This window comes from Sciurus vulgaris (genome assembly GCF_902686455.1).
Source record: "Sciurus vulgaris genome assembly, chromosome: 7".
NCBI lineage: Eukaryota > Metazoa > Chordata > Mammalia > Rodentia > Sciuridae > Sciurus > Sciurus vulgaris.
In genome coordinates this window covers 114,263,354-114,291,303 of record NC_136467.1, presented here as the reverse complement: position 1 = coordinate 114,291,303, position 27,950 = coordinate 114,263,354, and the positions used below count along the sequence as shown (strand labels likewise).

The window sequence follows — 27,950 nt, the reverse complement described above, 5'->3', positions numbered from 1 at the left end:
CTTTGAGAAGTATTGGAATGAGTTCTTCTTTGAAAGTCCTGTAGAACTTGGCTGAGAATCCGTCTGGTCCTGGGCTTTTCTTGGTTGGTAGGCTTTGGATGGCTTCTTCTATTTCATTGCTTGATATTGATCTGTTTAAATTGTGTATGTCCTTGTTCAGTTTGGGAGGATCATATGTCTCTAGAAATTTGTTGATGTCTTCAATATTTTCTATTTTTTGGATTATAGATTTTCAAAGTAGCTTCTCATGTTATGTATTTCAGTGGTGTCTGTCGTGATATTTCTTTCTTCATCACAAATTTTAGTAATTTGTGTTTTCTCTCTCCTCTTTGTTAGTGTGGCTAAGGGTTTGTCTATTTTGTTTACTTTCTCAAAGAACCAACTTTTTGTTTTGTCAATTTTTTGAATTGTTTCTTTTGTTTCAGTTTCATTGATTTCAGCTCTGATTTTAATTATTTCCTGTCTTCTTCTATTTTTGGTGTTGTTCTGATCTTCTTTTTCTAGGGCTTTGAGCTGTAATGTTAGGTCATTTAGTTGTTGACTTTTATTCTTTTCTTGAATACACTCCATGCAATGAATTTTCCTCTTAGTACTGCTTTCATAGTGTCCCAGAGATTTTGATATGTTGTATTGTCATTCTCATTTACCTCTAAGAATTTTTTTTATCTCCTCCCTGATGTTTTCTGTTATCCATGCTTCATTTAATAGCATATTATTTAGTCTCCAGGTGTTGGAGTAATTTATTTTTTATTTTGTCATTGATTTCTAATTTCATTCCATTATGATCTGATAGAACACAAGGCGGTATCTCTATTTTTTTGCATTTCCTAAGGGCTGCTTTGTGGCATAACATATGGTCTGTTTTCAGGAAGGTTCCATGTGCTGCTGAGAAGAAAGTGAATTCACTCGTTGATGGATGCAATATTCTATACATGTCTGTTAAGTCTATGTTATTGATTGTGTTTTTGAGTTCTATGGTTTCTTTGTTTTTTTGTTTGGAAGATCTATCCAGTGGTGAAAGTGGTGTGTTAAAGTCACCCAGAATTATTGTGTTGTGGTCTATTTGATTCCTGGAATTGAGAAGGATTTGTTTGATGTATAGGGATGCACTGTTGTTTGGGGCATAAATATTTACTATTGTTATGTCTTCCTGATTTATGGTTCCCTTAAGCAGTATGAAATGTCCTCCTTTATCCCTTCTGACTAACTTTGGCTTGAAGTCCACTTTTTCTGAAATAAGGATGGAAACCCCCGCTTTTTTACTGAGTCTGTGTGCATGGTATGTTTTTTCCCATCCTTTCACCTTTAGTCTGTGGATGTCTTTTTCTATGAGATGAGTCTCTTGCAGGCAGCATATTGTTGTGTCTTTCTTTTTAATCCATTCTGCCAGTCTTGTCTTTTGATTGATGAGTTTAGGCCATTAATGTTCAGGGTTATTATTGAGATATGATTTGTATTCCCAGTCATTTGGCTTATTTTTGGTTTTTAACTTGACTTGGTTTCTCCTTTGAATGGATTTCCCTTTAAGATAGTTCCCCCCTTTGCTGACCTCCATTGTTGTTTTTCATTTCCTCCTCATGGAATATTTTGTTGAGAACATTCTGTAGTGCAATCTTTCTATTTGTAAATTCTTTTAACTTTTGTTTATCATGGAAGGATTTTATTTTATCTTCAGATCTAAAGGTTAGTTTTGCTGGGTATAGGATTCTTGGTTGGCCACCATGTTTATTCAGAGCTTGAAATATGTTGTTCCAGGCCCTTCTAGCTTTTAGAGTCTGGGCTGAGAAATCTGCTGATATCTGTGTTGGTCTCCCCCTATATGTAATCTGATGCTTTTCTCTCGTGGCCTTCAAAATCCTATCTTTATTTTGTGTGTCAGGCATTTTCATTATAATGTGCCTTGGTGTGCATCTGTTGTGATTTTGTGCATTTGGTGTTCTGTAAACCTCTTGTAGTTGATTTTCCATTTCATTCTTCAGGTTTGGGAAATTTTCTGATATTATTTCATTGAATAGGTTGTTCTTTCCTTTGGTTTGTATCTTTGTGCCTTCCTCAATCCCAATAATTCTTAAATTTGGTCTTTTCATGATGTCCCATAGTTCTTGGAGATTCTGTTCATGATTTCTTACCATCTTCTCTGTTTGGGCAACTTTATTTTCAAGATTAAATATTTTGTCTTCATTGTCCGAGGTTCTGTCTTCCAAGTGGTCTAGTCTTTTGGTGATGCTTTCCATTGAGTTTTTGATTTGGTTTATTGTTTCCTTCATTTCAAGGATTTCCATTTGGATTTTTTTGAGAATCTCTATCCCTTAGTTGAAATGATCTTTTGCTTCCTGCAGTTGCTCTTTCAACTGCTTATTGGTATTATCATTCATTGCCTGCATTTGCTCTCTTATATCATCCTTTGCTTCACGAATCATCTTAATCTCCTATAATCTGAAGTCCTTTTCTGACATTTCTTGTAACATACTGTCATTAATTCTATTAATATAGAATCTAGATTTGTTTGGATCATTTTCTTCCCTAGTTTTTTCATGTTGCTCATGTATCTTCCCCTCTAGCAGTGCAGATGTGGGATATTGCAGTTTCCCCCCTATAGGTTTATAGTGGCCCTATAGGTTTCCAAAACCCTTTCTTTAAGGGGGAGATCAATATTAGCAGTGCCCAGTTCAGACAGTATGCAACTCTAAACCAAATAGCCCCTATGAGGACGTTAACAATATTGTCATAATAAACAGAATGAGTTCAATTATTATCTTCAGTATAACAAACAGATTTCCAATGAGGTCTACAGTTTCTAATGGAGGACAAAGAGGATGCAGAGTGGTGTAGGATGTAGCTGTTAATGGGAGAAGAAAAGAATAGATAGAAGCTCTAGGTCATAGAGTGAGAGTGTACTCAAAAGAAGTCAGTTGTTAAAATGGGAAAAGGGAGAAAGAGACTCTGAGGAAATAGGTAAACAAAAGGAAAAGAGAGCGAGAAAAGTAAAGAAATAAAAACTTAAAATTTTTCAGTAAGGAGAAAAAAGAAAATCTATAGTACAGTCATACAGTAGCCTGATGTATGAGAGGTACCTGACAATGGGCTTCCAGTCTCTAGCAGGCGTCTCAGGATGGGATTTGCCCCACCAAAAGATGGTAGATACAGCTTCCAGGATTATCCAAGATGGCTGCTTTGGCTTCCAAATGTGTTGGCAAATGGGGAGCTGCAGCTCAGGGGTGTGGGCGTGGTCAGCTGGAGGTCCTGGAGGCGGGGTGCAGTTGGTTGGGCAGGGGTCCTGGAGGTGGGGTTTTGTCAGTCTGGTTACAGGATCCTGGAGGCAGGTGCAATCAGTCGGTCTGGGGGTCCTGGTGGTGGGGAACAGTCATTTGATGTGAGGGCCCCAGAGGCAGGGAGTGATCGGTTGGGCTAGGGATCCTGGAGACCGGGCTCAGTCAGTGTGGCCAGGGGTCCTACAAGTTCTGGCTGTCTCAAAATGGTGGCAGCCACATGTAACCAAACCTGCAGGTACTGTGACAAGTGAACTTCCAGGCAACAGCAGGCAGCTGGTGCTCCACTGGCAGTCTATGGTCAGTCTGCTGACTGCTGTCGGAAGATCAGGAGGTGAACTTTGGGCGGTAGGTGATGGGTAGGTGAAAGGCAGGCCATGGATAGGCAAGCGGCAGGCAAATGGTGGATGGTAGGCGCCAGACAGTGAGCAATCTGCACTCAAAAAGTAGTAGATATGCTAGCAGATTGCAGGTGATCGCAGTAGACAAATGGGATAAACACTAGGGGATCGATAAGCTGCAAAAACTGCCTCACCAAGAAACAGATATCCTCTGCTTGAAACCCCAGTTACTGAGCGACAAAGTACACAGTCTCCTCTAGTCCACCATCTTGGATCCATCTGGCTTCAAACTTTCAATCCTACCATCTCAGCCTCCTGACTCGCTGGGATTACAGGTGTATGCCACCACTCCTGGCCCTGTGGCACTTCTTTATACTTTCTGGATATGAGTTCTTTGTCAGATAAATGTATTCAAGTATCTTCCGATCTGTGGCTTATTATTTCACTTTAAATGGTGACTTTTAAGACACACAGATACTTAATTTACTCCCAATTTATCTTTTCCTCATGAGTAGTAATTTTGATGTCTTATTTAAGAAACCTTTACTTTCCTGAAATCATGAAGATATTCATTTTATTTTAGAAGCTTTATTGCATTTTCACATTTAGATATACGATTCAGTGTATGTAGTGTGAGTAGGGATCAAGATTTTTTTTTTTTTTTTGGTGGGGATCGAACCCAGGGCCTTGTGCTTACAGGGTAAGCACTCTATCAACTGAGCTATCTATCTCCCCAGCCCCAAGATTTTTTTTTTTTTTTCCAAGATTTTTTTTATTATATAAATATCTTATCTTTACTAAGGCTTAACTCTTCTGTAAAGGTCTTGGACATTCATTTGTTATGTTCCTAGATGACTGAAAGTTTTTACTGCTATTGTAATTTTATATTTTTTTTCTATTATATTTTTTACTTGGTTGTTGATGTTTAAGGAAATGTAAATTTTTTTTTTTTTTTTTTTTTTGGTACTAGGGACTGGGGATTGACCCAGTATTGCTTAACCCTTGAGCCACATCCCCGATTCTTTTTTTAAAATACATATTAGATTTGATAGACCTTTATTTTATTCATTTATTTATATGGGGTGCTGAGAATTGAACCCAGGGCCTCACACATGCAAGCACTCTATCACTGAACCACAACCCCAGTGTCCCCAATTCTTTTAATTTTTTATTTTGAGACAGAGTCTTGCTAAATTGCTTAGGGTCTCACTTAGTTGCTGAGGCTGGCCTTGAACTTGCAGTCCTCCTGCCTCAGCCTCCTGAGTTGCTGGGATTACGAGTGATAAATGATTTTTTTAATAAGTTCATCTTTATTCACCTCATCTGACAAAAACTTGTGATATAATTTGTATGAAGTACTTTAGTAAAGTATACATAAAAGTTAAAAATCTTTTCTTAGACTAGAATAAAATTAGAACAATAAAAACTCTAAGTTTGTGGTATATTAGATTATGATGACTTTAGATTCCAGATCTAAGAATTTGCATAACAGTTGAATTTTGTTTTATTTAGTCAGATATGATGCAAGTAGAATTCAATTGGATTTCCCAAGGCAAAGAATTCTGTATCAAGAGGCTTTTCAGTGGTATCTGTATCTTTTTCCTAGACATTTTTCTAGTACTTTTGATACTAGCTATAGCATAACAGTATATCCTACCTTTCATTTGTAACATAGTTATGAACTACTATTTTGTAATATCATTCTTATTCAGAAGAGCTCTTTCAATTAAAACCTTTGAATGTTGAACATTAACCAAAAGGTAACTAGGCACAAATCTGTGGCAAGTTTACTTGTTGGGAGAACTGTAAGACAGTCTGTTATTACCTGAAGAAACAATACAGATTTGTTTAAAAAAGCTTTTGGAGTTACAGCGGTGAGTTAATTTTCTATGGGTTCCATGTTTTAAGATACAAGAAATCCTAACTACTTGGGAGGCTGAGGCAGGAGGATCAAATTCAAGGCCAGCCTGGGTAACTTAGCCAGACCCTGTCACAAAATAAAATTTTAAAACGGGGTGTGGCTATGGGTGCATATTGGTGGTAGAGCACTTGCCAAGCGCGTGAAAGGCCCCAGGTTCATCCACAGTACCACGAAGAAGAAAATCTGAATCAAATAGTGTGTGGTTTGCAGTAAATATGTGAGAGATTTTGAAGTGGGCCTAGATGGCTTCATAATGGGAAATGATAAAAAAGGAGCCAATATTTGTATTTTAAACCCATATTAGAAATAGGCAGTTGGTTGGAAGAATCTTTGAGGACAAAGATATAGTAAGTTTTTTAGGATTTTTTTTTTTGGGGGGGGGGGGTGAGATGTGTACTCAGGAGTAAATCCAGGTCTCACTTGTTAGACAAGTACTCTACTATTGGGCTACATCTCCAGCTCTTTTAAAAATTTTTATCTGAGACATGGTCTGGCTAAATTGCCCAGGCTTGCCTTGAACTTTTCATCTTCCTACCTCAGCCTTCCATATACCTGGAATTACAGACGTGTGCCACTGTGCCTGATAAGTTTGCTTATGGTTATGTTTAGCTTGAAGTTTTGTATAATAAAAATTTCAAGAATTTATTTTGGAGGGAGGCAGAGATAAGGGATTAGAATTTATGGATGTTGGGGATAGAAAAATGTACATGTACTCATAAGCAAGTTGAACCATAAGGCAGTTATGAGGGGCTGGAGTTGTGGCTCAGTGGTAGAGCACTTGCCTGGCATATGTGAGGTCCTGGGTTCAATCCTCAACACGGTGCATAAATAAATAAATAAATAAATAAATAAATAAATAAATAAATAAATAAATAAGATCCATTGACAACTAAAGAATCTGTTTTTTTAAAAGACAGGTGGGCTGGGGATATGGCTCAGTTGGTAGAGTGCCTGCCTTGCATGCAAAAGGCCCTGAGTTCAATCCCCAGCACCAAAAAAAAAAAAAAGGTATGAGTTTTCCAGGAGGAAAAATGTGTGTACAGAGAAGAGAATATTGTTCAGTGTTCATGATTATGTGAAAATATCTTACTAGCCAACTTAAAACTATTCATAATTCATAGGCAAGGAAAACCAGAAACATGATTATACAGCATGAGAATTAGGGACACAGAAAATATGAACTTGCTGATTTAAGGAGGCAGTAATAAGATAGGAACAAGGCAAGAAAATATACTCAGAGTACTTGGAGGGGCTAGAGGTGTAGCCCAGTGATAGAGTGCAAGCTTAGTATGTGCACGGCCCTGTGTTTGATCCCCAGCACCACATTTAAAGGGAAAAAAAGTATTTTGGAAGGGCTGCAGTTGTAGCTCAGTGGTGGAGTGTTTACCTAGCAAGTGCGAGGCACCAGGTTCAATCCTCAGTACCACATAAAATAGATAAAGGTATTGTGTCCCTCTACAACTTAAAAAAAAAAGTATCTTGCAGCCATAAAGGTTTACATATATAGAGAAGATGAGAAAAGTGAGCATGGTAAGGATAGCTATTAATGACTGCTCCTTTCCTTTGCTGGCGTGTCATAAGAAAATCTACATATCTAAAGTATCTGAAATCCGAGCATTTCTGCATGAAATACTGTAATTAAATGTAGTCACACCTTGCTTCAGGACGGGGATATGTTCAGAGAAATGCATAGATGAGTGATACCATTGTTTGAACATCATAGAATGTACTTACACAAACCTAGATCGTAGCCTATAATCCCAAATGACTTAGGAGGCTAAAGCAGGAGATCACAAATTTGGGGCTAGTCTCAGCACTTTAGACCCTGTCTGATAAATTAAAAGAGGTCCTGTTATAGTGGCACACTCCTGTAATCCCAGGGACTTGGGAGGCTGAGGCAGGGGTATCATAAGTCTGAGGCCAGCCTCAGCAACTTGGCAAGGCTCTGTCTCAAAATAAAAAATAAGAAGGGCTGGGGATATAGCTCAGTGGCAAAGAATGCTCCTGGGTTCAATTCCTAGTACCAACAACAACAAAACCTAGATTGTACAGCCTGTTTTCAGAATATGTAGTATGCGTATAACGTCATGTGTGCAGTTATAATTGCCCATGACTGAAAAGAACATTTTTTAATATTTTTTTTCTCAAAAAACAAAACCACCAAATTTATTAGTTTGACATTTCCTCTGATCTAAAGAGAAAGATGTCAATAAACAAGTCCCCCCCAAAAAACCCAAACAAACAAAAAACCCCCAAAACAAAACCTAGGACATACATACAGGCACTACCCCCATGTATTCAGATAATCTAAAAGGAAAAAAGGGAAAAGTTCTGTTCAACAGAGAAAATTATCTTCGTTTTTGGAAGATGTTTCCACGTCCCATTCCGCGTCCTTTTCCTCTTGCAGCCACTTGGGCCTTCAGAATAGCAGCTTTTCCTTGGCCAGCCCCTGAACCTTGGTTTTTATTTTTCATGCTCTTTAACACTGGTGCATTTTTCAGCATGTCAGGCAAAATCAGAAAGCGGATCTTGCTGCCACGGATGTATACTTGTTCCAGTTGTGCTACTCTGCCATCTCTGTATGTGACTGTGATGTTGGACATCTGGCAGTTCATATTGTCCTCTGCTTCAATGAGCTTCCCTCGGTATACCTCACCCGTGTTCGTCTCACATGTCACAATGTGGCCCTCAGCCTTGTGCAGGACTTTAATCGGCACACCAATAGACATCTTGGCTGGAAGAGAGTTTGACGGCGGACTACTCTGTTATTTTTTTATATGTCTAAATGTAGGCTGGGAATAGTGGCATATGCCTGTAATCCAGCTACTCAGAGGCTGAGGCAAGAGGATTGCACGTTAGAGGCCAGCCTTGGCAATGTGATGACACACTCTCTCAAAATAAAAAGGGCAGGGACTAGCTCAGTGGTAGAGTGCCCCTGGGTTCAATCTCCAGTATCATACACACACACACAAATAAATGTCTAAATGTGACCTCAATTTTTTTCCCCCCAGAGGAAATGCGAAAACAAGGCTTACTTCAGTGGCTGGATTCTCTTCAGATTGATAACGTCACATCTCCAGATCTGCAGCTCACTGTGGGGGCAGTGATTGTGGAGGAAATGAGAGCAGCCATAGAGAAGCAGACTGGTTTTCAGTGTTCAGCTGGAATTTCACACAATAAGGTGAAAGTGAATCATAGACTTCAAAGCCAAACATTGATATCTTTATTTTTAAAATTTATTTTGTACTGGGGATTAAACCCAGTGGCGCTTTACCACTGAGTTACATCCTCAGCTCTTCTTATTTTTTTGTTTTAAGACAGGGCTTAGGGCTTTGCTGTGTTATTGAGGCTGGCTGAAAACTTGAGATCCTCCTGCCTCAGCTGCCTCAACAGCTATAATTATAGCATGTACCACCACACCTGACTTGATGTCTTTAGTTGAGTACAGCAAGGATAGATATGAGTAGGATATTTAAATTATTACCCATAGACTTTGGAATGAGTTTTTATTTAAAATTCATGTTGAGGCCCTAGTAAAAGTTTAGTATATTTTAACAGGGGAATTTATGTTGCATTTATATTTAACTAAAGCAGATTATAGAAATGCTTACTTATATAGTTATATCTAAAATAGTTTTTTTAAATTTTTAAAATTTGTTCTCATTGGTTATGTGAGATGGCAGAGTGCATTTATACATTTTGATAAATCATACACAAATGGAGTATAATTTCTCATTTTTCTGATTGTACATGTTATAGGATCACATCAGTCATGCAGTCATATATGTACATGACGTAATAATGTCTGTTTCACTCTACTATCCTTCCTACCCCCATATCCCTTCTCCTTTCACTTCCCTCTACCTAATATAAAGTAACTCTGTTCTTCCCTAGGACACCCTCCCCCTTATTGTGAATTAGCATCTGCATATCAGAGAAAACATTCAACCTGTGTTTTTTTTGGGTTTAGATTATTTTGCTTAGCATGATATTCTCCAACTTCATCCAATTACCAGCAAATGCCATAATTTCATTCTTCTTTAAAACTGAGTAATATTCCATTATGTATGTGTGTCACATATTATATATATACCAAATTTTCTTTAACCATTCATCTGTTGAAGGATGCCTAGGTTGGTTCCATAGTTTACCTGTTGTGAGTTGAGCTGCTGTAAACATTGATAAAATTGTTTCTTAATGACTGAGCTATTTATGGAAGGGAGGAGGCTAGTCTTCGAACTTTTATATGTTAACCTATTTTATTTTTCATTTGTCAAATATTTTTCTATTATCTCATTTTCTTAGGTGGAGTTGCTTGGGGGTTTTATGCTTTTGTCTATTCCCCCTTTTATAATAGGAATAATAAGATAAATCCAATAGTAAAATTTTATTAATTTGGGCCACTATTTTAATTTAGGGAACACAGACAATTCTCAATAATCCAGGGGCAAAGCCACTGATTTTCTAATGAACTATGAGTAAATTACAGTGACAACATAAGACCTTCATACCCTCTGACCAAGTCTCAAAATTGGGCAATGACTAACTATCCCTGGTTGCTGCTTTCTTTCCTCCCTCTAATGGGAAGTTGCCAACTGTCCAGAATTACTTTTGTTTTTCTGGTTAGATGGAGGGGGGGGGGGAACAGTATTCTTAATGTAATTTAAACTAGACTAAACGTTGCCTAATAGAAGTTCCTAAATAATATTTCTAATTAATTTAAAGAATGATTTTATACAAATTATAATTTGCATAAGGGTACCACTGAACTGTGTTACTATTTGAAAAGAGTTCTCAAGATTTAAATTTTTTTCATTTTTAAGTGTTGTTTTCTCTTGGAGGATAATTTTGCTCAATCTCTATGACAGACACTAAATTATGGTAATCTGTATTAAATTCAGGACTCAAAACCATTATTCAAGAAATGTAAATGGTATAGGTTAAAACATTTTATTTCAGCATTTTCATATGGGCACACTGAGAAGTGCATCTTACTTGAGCTTCTTCTGCAACTTCCCTGTGTTTTAAACCTCTTAAAGTGGGAAGGCTTGTCAGGAGTGGTAGTGCTTACCTACAATCCCAGTGACTCAGGAGGCTGAGACAGGAGGATCACAAGTTTGAGGCCAGCCTTAGCAACTTAGCAAAACCTGTCTCAAAAAATAAAAAGGCCTAGGGATGTAGCTCAGTGGTAAAGCACCTCTGGGTTCAAACCCCATTAAACCCCTATCCCACCCCACCAAAAGAAGTGGAAGGACCTCAAAGAATAGATGGAGGAAGAAAAATGACGAGGGGAAACTCTGAGAATGGATAAGATATAGGAAGAATAATGAGAATAATAATAATGATGGATCATGTTTTCCACTGAAGATGTTGTACAGATTACTTGAGTTTCTGGTTTTATTTTTTTTAATGTGGAAACATTAGTTACAGCCCTTATAGTGCCTCTGGGTGTATGTCTTAATATTCATCAACTCTGCACAGGTGAGTTGACAGTCTTTTATATTTTCCATGTTTCCAGGTCCTGGCAAAACTGGCCTGTGGACTAAACAAGCCCAACCGCCAGACGGTGGTCTCACATGGGTCAGTTCCACAGCTCTTCAGCCAAATGCCTATTCGCAAAATGTAAGTATTTAGGGAACACTTTAAATTTCACACATAGGCAAGTGAAGATGCCCTCTGTTTGTAATTTTTTGGTCCTATAAAGTATCTGAGCAGGGAAAATAGGTACCAGGCTATTAGAAGGGCGACAACACAAAAAATGTTGAAAAGCATACTAAGCCTTTTTTTTTTCTTCTTCTTTTTTTTTTTTTTAAACTGGGGATTAAACCAAGGGTGTAACTGAGCTACATTACCAGCCCTTTTTTAAATTTTTATTTTGAGACAGCTGAGGCTGGCCTTGAACTTGCAATTCTTGTGCCTTAGCCTCCCAAGTTGCTGGAATTACAGATGTGTGCCACTGTGCCTGGCTCTGAGACCGTTTTCTTAATGAATTTTCAATTCTGGTTGATCTGTGATAGATATTTTATCCAGATTTTTTAAAAAGGTGAACTGACTTTTTAGCTACATTTTAAATTTCCCTCTAGATTTTTATTCAAGTCTATTTCTAATTTTCAAATAAACAGGAATCTTACTTGGTTTCTCCCCTCTAATATCATATAAAGGTGTTCAGGCGATTGAATTGCCCCCCAACTAGTTATGAAAGAAGACAAGTCAAATGAATAACCTGGTTGTGTGTACCAATTGTGTGTTATTGACAAGGGCTTAAAAATATTGTTGAAGAGCACACAAAAATGAAAGTAATCAAAAGGATTTATGAAAAAGGCATGGAATTTTGCTTTCCGGTTTGGCAAAATGTGGAGTGTCAAACAAGAATAGTAAATAAAGCAGTACTGATTTGAAGAATTTTTGTAGTACAGGAGGGGAGAAAGTGTAAGATAATTTTAGTGAACTGAGATGTGAACTACTTAATATTGATGAAGACAGGTAATGGAAACAGACTCAAAAATTAGGTTAAAGACCCCTTTGTGCTCAAAACACTAGAAAAAATAGGGATAGTAGGAACATACCTCAACATTGTAAAGGCTATTTATGCTAAGCCCACGGCCAACATCATTCTTAACGGAGAAAAACTGAAAGCATCCCCTTTAAAAACTGGAACAAGACAGGGATGCCCTCTTTCACTACTTCTATTCAACATCATCCTTGAAATACTAGCCAGAGCAATTAAACAGACTAAAGAAATTAAAGGGATATGAATAGGAAAAGAGGAACTCAAGCTGTCACTATTTGCTGGTGACATGATTCTCTATTTGAAGATCCAAAAAACTCCACCAGAAAACTTCTGGATCTCATAAATGAATTCAGCAAAATAGCAGGATATAAAAATCAACACACACAAATCTAAAGCATTTTTATACATAAGTGATGAAGCATCTGAAAGGGAAATGAGGAAAACAACTCCATTTGCAAGAGCCTCAAAAAAACCAAAAAACAAAAAACTTGGAAATCAATCTAACCAAAGAGGGCTGGGATGGTAGCGATTGCCTTGCACATGCAAGGCACTGGGTTCGGTCCTCAGCACCACATAAAAATAAAGAAAGATGTTGTGTCCATCTACAACTAAAAAATATTAAAAAAAAAAAAAAACCAAAGAGGTGAAAGATCTCTACAATGAAAACTACAGAACACTGAAGAAAGAAATGGAGGAAGACCTTAGAAGATGGAAAGATCTCCCATATTCTGGGATAGGCAGAATCAATATTATCAAAATGGCCATACTTCCAAAGGTGCTATATAGATTTAATGCAATTCCAATTAAAATCCCTATGACATTTCTCATAGAAACAGAAAAAGCAATCATGAAATTCATCTGGAAGAACAAAAGACCCAGAATAGCCAAAGCAGTCCTGGGCAAGAAGAGTGATGCAGGGAGGTATCACAATAGCAGACCTTAAACTCTGCTACTGCTAGAGCAGTAGTAATAAAAACGGCATGATATTGGCACCAAAATAGACAGGTAGACCAGGGGTACAGGATAGAAGACATGGAGACATACCCACATAAGTACAGTTATCTCCTACTGGACAAAGGTGCCAAAAACTTACAATGGAGAAAAGACAGCCTCTTCAACAAATGGTGCTGGGAAAACTGGAAATCCCTATGCAGTAAAATGAAATTAAACCCCTATCTCTCACCCTGTACAAAACTCAACTCAAAATGGATCAAGGATCTAAGAATTAGACCTGAGACCCTTCACCAAATAGAAGGAAAAGTAGGCCCGAATCTCCATCACGTTGGCTTAGGACCAGACTTCCTTTACAAGACCCCCATATATAGCGCAAGAAATAAAAGCAAGAATCAATAAATGGAATAGATTCACACTAAAAAGTTTTTTCTTAGCACAGGAAATAATTAATAATGTGAAAAGAGAGCCTACAGAGTGGGAGAAAATTTTTTCCATACACACTTCAGACAGAGCACTCTTCTCCAAAGTTTATAAAGAACTTAAAAAACTTTACACCCCAAACACAAAGAACCCAATTAATAAATGGGCTAAGGAAATGGGCAGACACTTCACAGAAGATACACAGGTGATCAACAAATATGTGAAAAAGAGTTCATAATCCCTAGTAATTAGAGAAATGCAAATTATAACCACCCTTAAGATTTTATCTAACTCCAATTAGAATGGCTGTTATCAAGAACACAAGCAATAATAACTGTTGGCTTGGATGTGGGGAAAAAGGCACACTCATACATTGCTGGTGGAGTTGCAAATTGGTGCAGCCACTCTGGGAAGCAGCATAGAGATTCCTCAGAAAACCTGGAATGGACCCACCATTTGACCCAGCTATCCCACTGCTCGATTTATACCCAAAGGACTTAAAATCAGCATAGTACAGTGATGCAGGCACATCAATGTTCATAGCTGCTGAATTCACAATAGCTTGATTGTGAAACCAACCTAGAAGCCCTTCAATTGACAAATGGATAAAGAAACTGGTATATGTACAAAATGGAATATTACTGAGCCATAAAGAGGAATAAAACTATGGCATTTGCTGGTAAATGGATGAAGTTGGAAAATATGATGCTAAGTGAAATAGGCCAAGCCCAAAAAACCAAAGGCCAAATGTTTCCTCTGATAAGTACATGACAATATATAAAGAGAGGGGTTGGCAGGGGAAGAGAAGAATGAAGGAATTTTGGATGGCATAGAGGAAAATGGGGTCGGAGTGAGTGGGGGACAGAAAGACAGTGGAATGAGACAGTATTACCCTATGTATATGTATGATTACATGAATGGTGTGAATCTACATTGTGCACAACCATAGAAATGAAAAGTTGTACCCCATTTGTGTCCAGTGAATCAAAATGCAGTGTGTAAAAATAAAAAAGATTTTAATTGGGCTGGGGAGATAGCTAAGTTGGTAGAGTGCTTGCCTTGTATGCACAAGGCCCTGGGTTCGATCCCCAGCACCCAAAAAAAAAAAAAAAAAGATTTTAATTAAAAAAAAATTGGCTTACTAGCTAATCAATGACTACTCTTGTTTATGCTCTTATTAATCTTCCCTCTAGATGTGAACCTGGAATAGTATCTGAATTCCCAGAATCATAGTCTTATGCTAGAAAATTAAGAGTGTATATATATATAGGACTAAGGCTGGAGATGTGGCTCAGTGGTTAAGTACCTCTAGGTTCAATCCCTGATCCCCCCTTACAAAAAAAAAGGTTAAAGAAAATATATATAGGAGGGCTGGGGAGGTAGCTCAGTTGGTAAAGTGCTTGCCTTACAAGCACAGGGTCCTGGGTTCCATCCCCAGCACTGCAAAAAAAAAAAAAAAAAAAAAATTCTATAGAACTAATATATGCTCTCATTTTCTTGGAATCTTTTGTTTTTGTTTTGTGGGGTTTGTTTTTGAGTGGGGGTGCAGAATCTCACTAAGTTTCTGAGGCTGACTGCAAACTTGTGATCCTCCTGAATTGTTGGGATTATGGGTGTGAACCATGGTGCCCAGTTTCTCTGAACCTTTAAAGAGCTATTTGATAGTATCAGAGTGCCTTATGTTTGCTGTTAACTAGATATTTATGATGTGACTTATAAATTCCTTTTTTCCCTTGTTATCAGCCGTAGTCTTGGAGGAAAGCTAGGAGCCTCTGTCATTGAAATTCTAGGGGTAGAATACATGGGTGAACTGACCCAGTTTACAGAATCCCAGCTCCAGAATCATTTTGGAGAGAAGAATGGGTAAGTGATTCATAATATTTTTTAATCTTTATGGAAATGCTAAGTTCAAATATAGAACCATCTAGTTAAATCTGTATCTTTAGGTTAACATTTGTTCCTTGAGGTAATTTCACTAGTTGGTTATTTTTGCTTTAAAATATTAGGTGAGGCTGGGCATGGTGGTACATGCCTATAATCCCAGCAGCTTGGGAGGCTGAGGCCCCAGGATCCCAAGTTCAAAACCAGCCTCGACAACTTCGTGAGGCCCTAAGCAATTCAGTGAAATCCTATCTCTAATTAAATCTTAAAAAGGGCTGAGGATGTAGCTCAGTGTTTATGCATCCCTGGGTTCAATCCCCAGCAACCCCCCATTAATGAATTAAATAAATATTAGGAGAATCATGGCTGAAGGTATACCTCAATAGTAGAGGACCTGCCTATTATATATGACCCCTGGGTTTGATCCATGTATGCATGCATGAATGCATGAATGAACATATATTTATAGTAAATACACATATATATTAGGTCACTATGGCCTATCAGCCTAGAGTAATTTTATCTGTACCTGGATGGTTGGTACATAGGAATTATTACTTTGAAGCCTGGGTATATACTGTTACATCATTTATATGTGCTACTTTACTGATGTTCCCTTAAAATTCTTATATTTTTGGGCTGGGGAGATAGCTGGTAGAATGCTTGCCTTGCAAGCCCAAGGCCCTGGGTTCAATCCCCAGCACCGCCAAAAAAAAATCTTATATTTTCAACCCTAATAAATACAGAAACCTAGGGGGTATGAATTGATGGCCTGCTTGGCATTTTTCCAAAAATTACTTATGTTTAGAAAGCAGAACCAGTGTTGCTTTCCTTCTCAATATATCTTTGTGGAATTAATTTAAGAAGAGCTGGGGTTCTGTCAGAGAGATCCAGGTACACTTAAATTTTGGACACATTTTTCCCTTTTTATGAAAGGATAAAAGGGTAATATAGGTATTTTGTTTTAGTAAGAATAATCATTTATTCTCATCTTAAATTTTTTTATTGGTTTTATTAGGTCTTGGCTGTATGCCATGTGCCGAGGGATTGAACATGATCCAGTTAAACCCAGACAACTACCCAAAACCATTGGCTGTAGCAAGAACTTCCCAGGAAAAACAGCTCTGGCTACTCGGGAACAGGTAAGCAGGCATTCTTGATAGAACATTGCCTTTTTTAAAGGGATCGTAGATAGGTTTTATTTGCTACGGAACCTTTACCTGGTTAGATGGGCTCTTTATAAGGTCTGAAGGAAAAAAGAAGTTTATATTTTATATTGAAATTAACTAGTTTAGATTTATTACTTGTTTCCCTTTCTTCCATCTAAAATATATAAAATGAAACTGACTAAATAAAGTTTCTCATTTTTTGGTAGGTGGAAACTTGGAAAACCTAGGATATTGTGCCTCAGTTTTAGGTCTTTTTTTTCTCAAAGCTTGGACATGCATGGAATTCATTAGGATGACATGTCAGCAAAAAAAGAAAATGAAAATCTTGAACTAGAGAGTACTGAGATTTCTATAATCTGATTATTGGGGAGGCATTGGTACACAATTCCATTTGGGTTAGAACAGAACAAATCCACTATCTAGTTCTACAATAGACCTGGAATATTCAGTGTTTGCAGGGCTGAGGATTGAACCCAGGGCCTTGAACATGCTAGGCAAGTACTCTATCCCTAAGCAATATGTCCCCAACCCCCTTGAGTATTTAAATGAACGATTAAAGTTTTAATACTTTTCTAGGTACAATGGTGGCTATTGCAGTTAGCCCAGGAACTGGAAGAAAGATTGACCAAAGACCGAAATGATGTAAGATTTTCTTTCTTTATTCCAGGAGTAGGCTTTGGGATTTAAATACCAGCTGCTCCTTACCTTATGGAATAGGGACAAAGATAGAAAAAAATATCAGCCTAGAAAATTTTAAGAAATCTTTTCTCTTCTCTCAACGTAGGCCCATAAAATTCAACTTGATCTTGGAAAGCTTTGTTCTGTAAACATAAGACCTAACTCTGCCCCTGTCTTTCTCATTATCATTTGCCTCTGTTTTTGGATTTTCTTATCGAACTTCTGCAACCTTGAATATAGAGTGGCCCATTGTCATTGAGCAGGACACTGAGAGATTAAGCCATAAATTACTGGACTAGGGAGTAGTGGCAGTTTAAAGCAGAATATTAGTCATCAGACAATTTGTTTCCTTCCATTTATTTAAGGTATTGAAGATTGAACCCATGCGTACTTGACCACTGAGCCACATCCCCAGCCCTTTTTATTTTGAGACAGGGCCACGCTAAGTTGCTTAGGGCCTCAACAAATTGCTGAGGCTGCCTTTGAACTTTCATGATTTAGATTCCTGAGTTGCTGGGATTACAGGCATGTGCCACCATGCCTGGCTCTTTGCTCCTTTTAAGCAGCTCTATTGACATATACTTTATATGCCATAAAATCCAACCATTTAAAATATATAGTTCAGTGGTTTAAGTATATTCCAGAGTTATACAGCTATTCCACAATTTTAAAATTGTCATCACCCCAGAAAGAATTCTTGTAGTTAATAGCTTCCCTACCTACTCTCAGCTATAGGTGACCACTAGTCTGCTGATTTTATGGCTTTAATATTCTAGAAGTTTCATATAAATGGAATCATACAATACATATGATTCTTTTGTGACTGGCTTGAAATCTTTTGTTTTCAATTGGTTCTTTTTAGTTATACATGACAGTAGAATCTATTTTGATATATTTACACAAGCATGGAATGTATCTTATTCTAATTAGGATCCCAGTCTTGTGGATGTACATGATGGTGAGATTCCCTGTGGTGTATTCATATACATACATAGGAAAGTTATGTCAGACTCATTCCCCTGCCTTTTCTATTCCTATCTCCCTCCCTTCCCTTCATTCCTCTTTGTCTAATCTCCTGAATTTCTATCCCTGCCCCACATTGTGGGTTAGCACATATATATCAGCAAGAACATTTGACATTTGATTTTTTGGGATTGGGTTATTTCACTTAGCAGGATAGTGTCCGGATCCATCCATTTACTGGCGAATGTCATAAATTCATTCTTCTTTATGACTGAGTAGTATTCCTTTGTGTACATATACCACAATTTATCCATCCATCTGTTGATGGGCATCCAGGTTGGTTTCATTGCTTAGCTATTATGAATTGTGCTATTATAAACATTGATGTGTTCTGCATTGTAGAATGCTTATTTAACTCCTTTGGATATATACCAAGGAGTGGGATAACTGGGTCAAGTAGTGGTTCCATTCCTAGTTTTTTGAGGACTCTCCATACTGCTTTCCAGAGTGGTTGCACTAATTTGCATTCCCACCAACAATGTATGAGTGTACCCTTTTACCCTCATCCTCACCAGCATTTATTGTTACTTGTATTTTTTTAAATATTTTTAGTTGTAGATAAACACAATACCTTTATTTTATTTATTTATGCAGTGCTGAGAATCGAATCCAGTACCTCACATGTGCTAGGGAAGCACTCTACCACTGAGCTATAACCCCAGCCCCCCCCCCCCCATTACTTGTATTCTTGATAATTGCCATTCTGGTTGGAGTGAGATGAAATCTCAGCATAGTTTTAATTTGCATTTCTCTACTTGCTAGAGATGTTGAACAGTTTTTCATATATTTGCTGACCATATTTCTTCTTTTGAGAAGTGTCTGTTTAGTTCCTCTGCCCATTTATTGATTGGGTTATCTGTTTTTTGGTATTCTTTTTGAGTTCTTTGTATATCCTGAATTTTTTTTTTTTTTTTTTTTTTTTTTTTTTGGTACTGGGGATTAAACTCAAGAGTCACTCAGCCACTGAACCACATTTCCACCCCTATTTTGTGTTTTATTTAGAGACAAGGTCTCACTTGAGTTGCTTAGTGCCTCACTTTTGCTGAGGCTGGCTTTGAACTTGCAATCTTCCTACCTTAGCCTCTCAAGCTGCTGGGATTACAGGCATGTGCCACCATGTTTAGCTGTTCTAGAAATTAATGCCCTGAGATGTGGGTGGCAAAGAGTTTTCTCCTGTTCTGTAGGCTTTCTCTTCATACTCTTGATTGTTTCCTTTGCTGTGAAGAAGCTTTTTAATTTGATATTATCCCATTTTTTGATTTCTGGATTTATTTATTTAATTTTATTTCTTGTGCTTTACGATCTTGTGAAGGAAGTCGGTTCCTAAGCCAACATGTTGTAGTGTTGGGCCTACATTTTTTCTAGTAGGTGCAGGGTTTCTAGTCTAATACATGTCTTTGATCTATTTTGAGTTGAGTTTTGTGCAAGGTGAGAGGGGTTAAGTTTCATTCTACTACACATGAATTTCCAGTTTTCTCAGCACCATTTGTTGAAATGACTCTTTTCTTGAATGTATGTTTTTGGTGCCTGTCTAGTATGAGATAACTGTATTTATGTGAGTTTGTCTCTGTCTTCTATCATTGTTCTTCATGCCTATTTTGGTTCCAATATCATGTTGTTTTTGTTACTATATAGCTCTGTAGTATAATTTAAAGTCTGGAATTGTGATGCCTCCTTTTTTTCTTTTTCTCTCTAAGGATTGCTTTGGCTATTCTAGACCTTTTATTTTTCCAAATGAATTTCATGACTGCTTTTTCTGTTTCTATGAAGAACATCATTGTAATTTGAATGGGAATTGCATTAAATCTGTATATTGCTTTTGGTAGTATGACTGTTTTGACAATGCTAATTCTGCCTTTCCATGAATGTGGAAGATCTTTCCATCTTTTTTTAGTTTCTTTTAGTGTTCTTGTAGTTCTCATTGTAGAGGTCTTTCACCCTTTTGTTAGATTCCTAAGTATTTTTTTTTTTTTTTTTTTGAGGCTATTGTGAATGGGATCGTTTTCCTAATTTCTCTTTCAGCCAGTTCATTATTAGTGTTGATCTATGGGTGTTAATTTTGTATCCTACTACTTTGCTAAATTCATTTACAAGTTCTGTAAGTTTTCTCGTGGAGTTTTTAGGGTCTTCTAAATATAGGAGCATGTTGTCGGCAAAGAGATAATTTGGGCTCTTTTCCTATTTGTATCCCTTTAATTTCTTTTGGACAGGCTTGAAATCTTAACATTTTCAAAGTTCACCCATATTTTAGCATGTATTAGTACTTAATTCCTTTTTTATGACTAAATAATAGTCTATTGTATGGAATATACCACATTTTGCTTATCTGTCCATCAGTGAATGGACATTTGGGTTGTTTCCACTTTGTTTGTTTGTTTCCACTTTTTGACTCTTATAAATGATGCTGTGAGCATTCATGTAAAGGTTTTTGTCTAGACATGTTTTTATTCTAGGGGGATAATTGCTGGGTCACATGGTAACTATGGTTAGCATTTTGAGGAACTGTCAGACTATTTTCCTCAGTGACTACCTCATTTTATGTCCCTCCCAGCAAAGAGGGTTCTAATTTTTCCATATCCTTGTTGTTGTCCTTAATTTTAGCTGGTGGGTATGAAGTATATCTCATTGTGGTTTTGATGTACATTTTCTGATAATCTAATCTTTTCATGTGTGTTTTGGACATTTGTATATCTTTGAAGAAACGTCTGTTGTGAACCTCTACCCTTTTTTTTTTTTTTTTTTTTTTTCTTTTTAATTGGGTTGTCTCTGAGTTTTAAGAGTTCTTTATATATTCTGGCTACAAGTTCCTTGTTGTATGTGTGATTTCCTATTCTGTGGGGTTTTCTTTTCACTTTTTTAATGGTTTGATGTAACCACTTCTTTGAAACGTCTTGGAGTCCTCCTACAAGTCATCTGTATATGGTCAGAAATAGTCCAGAACTACTTGTTTCCTCCTCTGGGGCTGTAACTGGTCCAGAATGTTCCTTTGGTAGGTAATGTAAAGAGGAATTTAATCCCAGTTGTTATTGGACCTATGTAACTTTGCCCACTAGGTGTCACTCGTTCTCACCTCTCTATAAGACTGGGGCTTTTCTTCCTAATTTCTATCCATTGTAGCACAGGGGAAGTCCCTGAAAATTATATCCAAAAGAACATCTCAAGACATAGAAGGTCCTATACCTTCATTGTTTAAAACATTCCTGTGGCTTCCCTTTGCCTCCCAAGTTCTGTTAAGGATTTTTTTTTTTTTTTTTTTTTTTTCCCCACAAGGGATCAAACACAGGGCCTTTCACATGCTAGGCAAACACTCTAGCACTAAACTACATCCCAAGCCCTTTTTATTTTTTATTTGGACACAGGGTTTCACTAAGTTGCCTAGGCTGACCTTGAACTTGGAATCCTCCTGGCTTAGCCTCCCGAATAGACACCACCCTAGCTAGAACTTTTCTTCTTTTTAATCTATAAACATGATCTAGTCTCGTCTCTCACCTTTTCTTCCTCTCACTTATTCTGTTGTAGCAAATACTCCATTAGCCTCCTTCTCTTATCTAATACACCAGGTAAGATCTCACCGTAACACCTTTGCACTCGCTGTTCCTTTGCCCCAGGAACAGATTGGTGTGTGTGTGTGTGTGTGGGTGTTTGTGTGTGTGTACACACACACACCAGGGATTGAAACCAAGTCCTTTTTGAGACAGGGTCTCACTAAGTTGCTGAGGCTGGCTCTGAATTTGCAATCCTCCTGCCTCAGCCTCCCAAGCCACTGGAATCACAGGCGTATGCACCACCACTCCTGGCTCATATGTTATTATTTGCTTCCTCACTTTATCTGGGACTGCTCAAATTTCACCTTCTCCGAGAGGCCTTCCCCAGGTAGCCTATCACATCAGCAGCCTGCAGCACCCTGTATCCTGCTTTTTTTTAAGAGCATTTATCTGTAGCTCCTATTACAACATAAAGTCCATCAGGTTCTTGACTTTATTCTCTCCTGTATCTCTTGGTATTGTCTAGATACATAAGAGACAATTATAGTTGTATGTTTTTCATTAACAATTTGTAATTGCCAATTTACATTCTCTCAAGATATGCAAATCTCATATATCTTCACCCTACTACAGGAATATTTCTCCTCACTAGCATCTTTTTTGTTGTTGTTTTTGTACTGGGGATTGAACCCATGAGTGCTTAACATGAGTCACACCCCTAGCCCTTTTTATTTTCAGACAGGGTCTTACTAAGTTTCTTAGGGTCTTGCTAACTTACTGAGACTGACCTTGAATTTAGCGATCTTTCTTCCTCAGCCTTCCAAGCCACTAGGATTACAGGCATGTGCCACCATGCATAGCTCATCTTCTGATTTTTACTGGGATCCTTATGTAGACTTTTTATTTTATTACATTTCCATGTCTTAACCTTTTTGTTTGATGAACATCAACAATATTCAGATGTTTAGACTTAGTAGAGTCTTGCTCTTTCTAAGTATTCACTCTACTGTGTCACTGTGAATGAGGTCCCGATGGAAACTTCAGCTGCTTTAAGCATAAAAGCATCAGGGCAGAAAAAAAGACAAAAGACTTGATTGGAAACTAGAACTATTACTCAGTCTTGACATCGTGGCTTTCAATTTTCTGAACTCTTTTGCAGTAACAAAGTAGAATATAGTATTGTAGTATTTTGTTATAATCTTGACTATGCACAATGAAAAAGATTCAGAAGAGTCCCATTTTCATTTATTTTGCCCTGTTCCCATCACATCAAAATATCCTAGATATTTTAATATCCCATCACCCAAATTATGTCTTGTCCAATTACTTCTTACATCCATAAATAGCACAAACTTTTTTGCGTGTGGAATCATGTGATTGGATTTTTTTATTCAGAAAATGATTCTGATGTATATTCTATATTATTAATATATGAAAATAGGAATTGTCTTTGCATTCCTCATAGTACCAAACTCAGTGTCCTGTGCAAAATAGGTACTCTAATGTATATGCACAATGGAATAAAGAGCCTCATTCTTTGCTTAGTGACTGTTTATTCTCGACTTAAAACGTTGTTTCTAAACCATTGTTTCACCATAGTTCTTTTAATTCCCTCTAATGCAGTTCAGTATACAGAATCCAGATGCTCTTGATAACTTTATTTCTAGTCCCAATCCTTTTCTACCCACAGAATGACAGGGTGGCCACTCAGTTGACTGTGAGCATTCGTATACAAGGAGACAAACGTCTCAGCAGCCTGCGTCGTTGCTGTGCCCTTACCCACTATGATGCTCACAAGATGAGCCATGATGCTTTTGCTGTCATCAGAAACTGTAATACTTCTGGAATCCAAACTGAATGGTGAGTTTTTTGTGTGTTTTTTTCCCCCCTAAATCTCTTCTGAGAAAGAGACTTATCTACTTATCCTGTCTTGGCTCTGAAATTAGTGGGCATCCAAGCTCTTTGAGCTGAGGTAGGCTCAGATTAGCAACACTTGTTAGAAAGACAGTAGCAACCCCAGAAACAAGGCAGCTCAGCTGCAGCTTCTTTGCCTACATTTGGTGCTTTCCAGTTCCTATAGGTGGGTTACAAGGGAAAGTGAACCAAGACTATCTGCTTATATCAGCCTGCTGTAGTCAAGGAAATGATCACTTGCACTTGGAGAATAGAGCTCTAGTTTCAAGAGTACACTTGGGAATGTCTCTTAACTACTTGATTATTCCATCTTAAAAGCAGCTTTCATATTTAAGAAAGTGATTTTTTTCATTTGTTGATAATCTCTAATATCTCAGTTCAGTTGCAAGCTCCACTGATACTATACCAAATGTCATATTGATAAATAAAATTCCCTTGGTCATGAAATATAGCCCAATAGATAATAATGTCACTTTTGAAGCGTGTTCATTTCTGTCCAGATGATGATTTTGAGGATTATAATCCTTATTAAATATATTTTATTATACTTAGAAGTATTCCAAATTCAAAATGGAAATAAAATTATGAGAAAGATAAACTGATTTATTTACAGATGTACACTAAGATTATAAAAAATAAAGTTCAGTTTATAATTTGTTGGAGGGGGTCTTTAAAATTGGAGTCTTTTTTAGAATTTAACTTTTACTTCCTGGTATGTTTATTTTCAAATACTGAACAGTGTTACACAGAGCCAAATGATAACTGTTATACTATGTTCACATGAAACCTTATTTGAAAGTTGACAAACTGTAACATACTCCTTACCAACTAGTGAAACTTCTTGAACAGGGAGGTATCAACAGTATCTGGTTATAAGATGGTCCTAAAGTATGAAATCTGAAGATAGTGAGATGCTGCCATAATAACTTTAAAATAGCATTTATCCTTTGCTTCATTGAGGAACTAATCTGTATATACAAGTGTGTCTCATCTTCTGAAATTCAGCTTGTGAAAATTTATTAAGGTAATTAGACATAATGAGGAACTTTATGATAGGAACTTCTTGAAATGTTTGAGACTGGAATTGGTAACCAAAAGCTGTTCTAGAATTTCATTCTGTAGAAATTCCAAAGTAGAAAGTCTGCTGGGTTAAGAAATGCCCTATTTAAAAACAGAAGAATGGGGGCTGGGGATTTAGATCAGTTGGTAGAGTGCTTGTCTTGCAAGCACAAGGCCCTGGGTTCAATGGGGGGGGGGGGGGGGGATCACCAGAAGAATGTCTGGGTATGGTAGTGTGGGATTTTTAATTTCAGTGACTTGGGAGGCTGAGGCAAGAGGATTTACAAGTTCAAGGCCAGCTTCAGCAACTTAATGAGACCCTGTCTCAAAATTTAATTTTTAAAAGGGACTGGGGATGCTGAGGTTGTGGGACACACCTGTAATCCCAGCAGCCCTGCAGGCTTAGACAGGAGGATCACTAGTTCAAAGCTGGCCTCAACAATTTAGGGAGAACCTAAGCAACTTAGTATGATCCTATCTCAAAATAAAACGCAAAGGGCTGGGGATGTTGCTCAATGGTTAAGCACCTCTGGGTTCAATCCTTGGTGCCTACCTCCCCAGAAAGAAGACTGGGGATGCAGCTTAGTGGTAAAATATCCTTGGGGTTCAATCCCCAATACCCAAAAATGAATGACTGAATAAATAAAAACAGGAGAAGGTCTAAGAAGCTTATTTTTCAAGTGTTTCCAGTCTGAATAAAATTTCTTGCCCAAATCCTTAATTCTAGCGACTTCTGCGGTTGTCTTATAAAAACAATAATACCTAGCTGGTTCCTAAGGTGGTCCTAGACCAGCAACATCAGCATCACATAGAAAACTATTAGAAATTCTCTGTTCATCCCAGGTCTAGTTTTTTTTTTGTTTTTTTTTTTAATATTTTTTAAGATGTCAGTAGACCTTTATTTTATTCATTCATACGTGGTACCTCACACATGCTAGGTAAGTGCTCTACCAATGAGCCACAACCCCAGCCCCCAGTTCTTCTATGTTAACACAATACATAATAAAGTTTGAGAAACACTGAACATTAAGGAATAATTTTCTCTTGGAATGACTTATTGCTCATCTTATTCCTTTACTTTGTATACAGGTCCCCTCCTCTCACAATGCTTTTCCTCTGTGCTACCAAATTCTCTGCCTCTACACCTTCATCTTGCACAGACATCACCGTCTTCTTGAGTGGCAACTCAAGTTCTCTGCCAAAGGTGCCAATTACCAACTCAGAAGCTAAGACACAGGGAAGTGGCCCAGCAATGACAGCCACTAAGAAAGCAACCACCTCTCTGGAGTCATTCTTCCAAAAAGCTGCAGAAAAGCAGAAAGTCAAAGAAGCTTCACTTTCATCTTTTAGCGCCACTACGCAGGCCCCCAAGAGCAATTCAACATCAAAGCTCTCATTTTTTTCCCAAATGCGTCAAACTACAGGAATGGAGTCCTTCTTTAAGCAGAAACAAAATATTAATTCTTCAGTTTCTTCCCCTCCACAAAATCCACAGTCCAATTTTAAAGGGTCATCAAACCGTTTCCAAGCGGAATATTCAGATGCTGCCCCTGTTTGTAAAGGAGCTTTGAAGCTAGACTCCTCCAAAGCAATTCCTACAGAAATGGATTTAGCCCAGAACAGCCCAAACAGCCTAACTTTTTCAGCTTCCAAGTCTGTGGAGATGGCTCCAAAGGCAGCTACCACCCCTAGTCTTTTAGCTGCTGAGGACCAAGTGCCCTGTGAGAAGTGTGGCTCCCTGATACTAGTATGGGAGATGCCAGAACACATGGACTATCATTTTGCAGTGGAGTTGCAGAAATCATTTTTGCAGCCCCATTCCACAAACCCCCAAGTTGTTTCTGCTATGACTCAAGGCAAAAGAAATCCCAAGAGCCCTTCGTCCTCTAGTAACAAACGCCCTAGGCCTGAGGGCATGCAGACATTGGAATCATTTTTTAAGCCATTAACACATTAGTGCTGCCCTCAGGCTTGCTGACGGATTTGAATATTTTATCCATACCCTGGGAAATGCAATATGTTCATTTCATAAGGAAATTTATAACAATGAAATTTTTAGTTTAAAAAAGATACTGGGTTAAGGTCCTATCTTTTCCCATGATTTTAATCCCATTGCTGATAGAACTGTAAACATGCTAACTCAGGAGGCTGTGGCAAGAGGATCACAAATTCAAGGCCAGTCTCAGCAAGTTAGACACTGCCTCTTTTAAAAAAGAAGTGGGGGAGGCTGGGGATGTTATAGATCAGTGGTAAATTGCCCCTAGTTAAGTCCCCAGTCTCCTCCACTCCCACCAAATTGTAAAAATCCATCCTTTGTGTTTTTTTGGAAAGCAGTGTCACATAGTAAAGTATGTGTGGCTTGGAGCCTTTGAGACCTGATCTCAAACTCCCTCTGCCTCTTTTTGAGTAAGGCTTCAAGCAAATTACTTCAGTTCCACAACTGAAAAACTGTATAATTACCTTAGAAATCTTAAAAGGTGGCACAGCAGGTGGTGCATCACCTGTAATGGCAGCTACTGGAGAGGCTGAGGCAGGAGCCTCATAAACTTAAGGCCAGCCTCAGCAATTTAGCAAGACCCTGTCTCAAAAAATAAAAGGGGTTGGGAATATATATATAACTCAGTATTATAATCCCCTGAGTTCAATTTCCAGTACCACAACACACAAGTTGGCTCAGAAAAAGGAACTGAGGGGGCTGGGGATATAGCTCAGTTGGTAGAGTGCTTTCCTAGCATGCACAAGGCCCTGGGTTCAAACCCCAGCACCACCAAAAAGAAAAAGGAACTGAGTAAACAATGGTTTTAAAAGGGAAAACTGGCAGGATGTGATGGCCCGTGCCTTAATCGCAGTGAATCAGGAGGCCCAGGCAGGAGGAACACAAGTTCAAAGCTAGCCTCAGCTACTGAGACCCTATCTCAAAAAACTAAAAACGGCTGGGCCTGGATGTGGTGGCACGTAATTCCAGGGACTCAGGACAGGATTGGAAATTCAAAGCCAGCCTCCACAACTTAGCAAGGCCCTATGCAACTAGCGAGTACCAGTCTCAAGAAGTAAAAAGGGGCTGGAGTTGTGGCTCACTGGTAGAGCACTTGCCTGGCATGTGTGAGGCCCTAGGTTTGATACCTAGCATCACATATAAATAAAAAGATCCATTGACAAAAAAAAAAAAGTAAATAGGGCTGGGGATGTGACTCAGTGGTTAAGGGCCCCTGGCCCTGGGCTCAATACCCAAGCCAATCCAAAATCTTCCTACCTCTGCAACAGGGGACAGTTCAGATAATACCTGAGGGCTTGAAACCCTGAAAGTGGTAACTACTTTAGGGCA

The 27,950-nt window shown here is 38.0% G+C and overlaps 2 protein-coding genes across 4 annotated transcripts in view; one reads left to right on the top strand and one right to left on the bottom strand.

Moving 5' to 3' along the window:
* The window catches only part of POLH (DNA polymerase eta), a 40,285-nt gene extending 13,442 nt beyond the window's left edge, over positions 1–26,843 (top strand). For 2 of the 3 annotated variants that reach the window (XM_079148483.1, XM_079148485.1), the window contains 7 exons: positions 8,543–8,712; positions 11,050–11,153; positions 15,160–15,279; positions 16,316–16,439; positions 17,043–17,108; positions 23,343–23,512; positions 25,715–26,843. In XM_079148483.1, the coding sequence (XP_079004609.1) occupies positions 8,543–8,712; positions 11,050–11,153; positions 15,160–15,279; positions 16,316–16,439; positions 17,043–17,108; positions 23,343–23,512; positions 25,715–26,582 (1,622 nt within the window). In that variant the 3' untranslated portion in view covers positions 26,583–26,843. The remainder of the gene's footprint in view (positions 1–8,542; positions 8,713–11,049; positions 11,154–15,159; positions 15,280–16,315; positions 16,440–17,042; positions 17,109–23,342; positions 23,513–25,714) is intronic. The other variant, XM_079148484.1, reaches the window with a different exon arrangement.
* Positions 6,395–8,534, bottom strand: LOC306666427 (small nuclear ribonucleoprotein Sm D3-like). Its single transcript, XM_079148524.1, has one exon. It carries the CDS (start codon positions 8,258–8,260, stop codon positions 7,880–7,882), a length of 381 nt encoding a protein of 126 aa, XP_079004650.1. The 5' UTR covers positions 8,261–8,534; the 3' UTR covers positions 6,395–7,879.
* Positions 26,844–27,950: the final 1,107 nt, after the last annotated feature.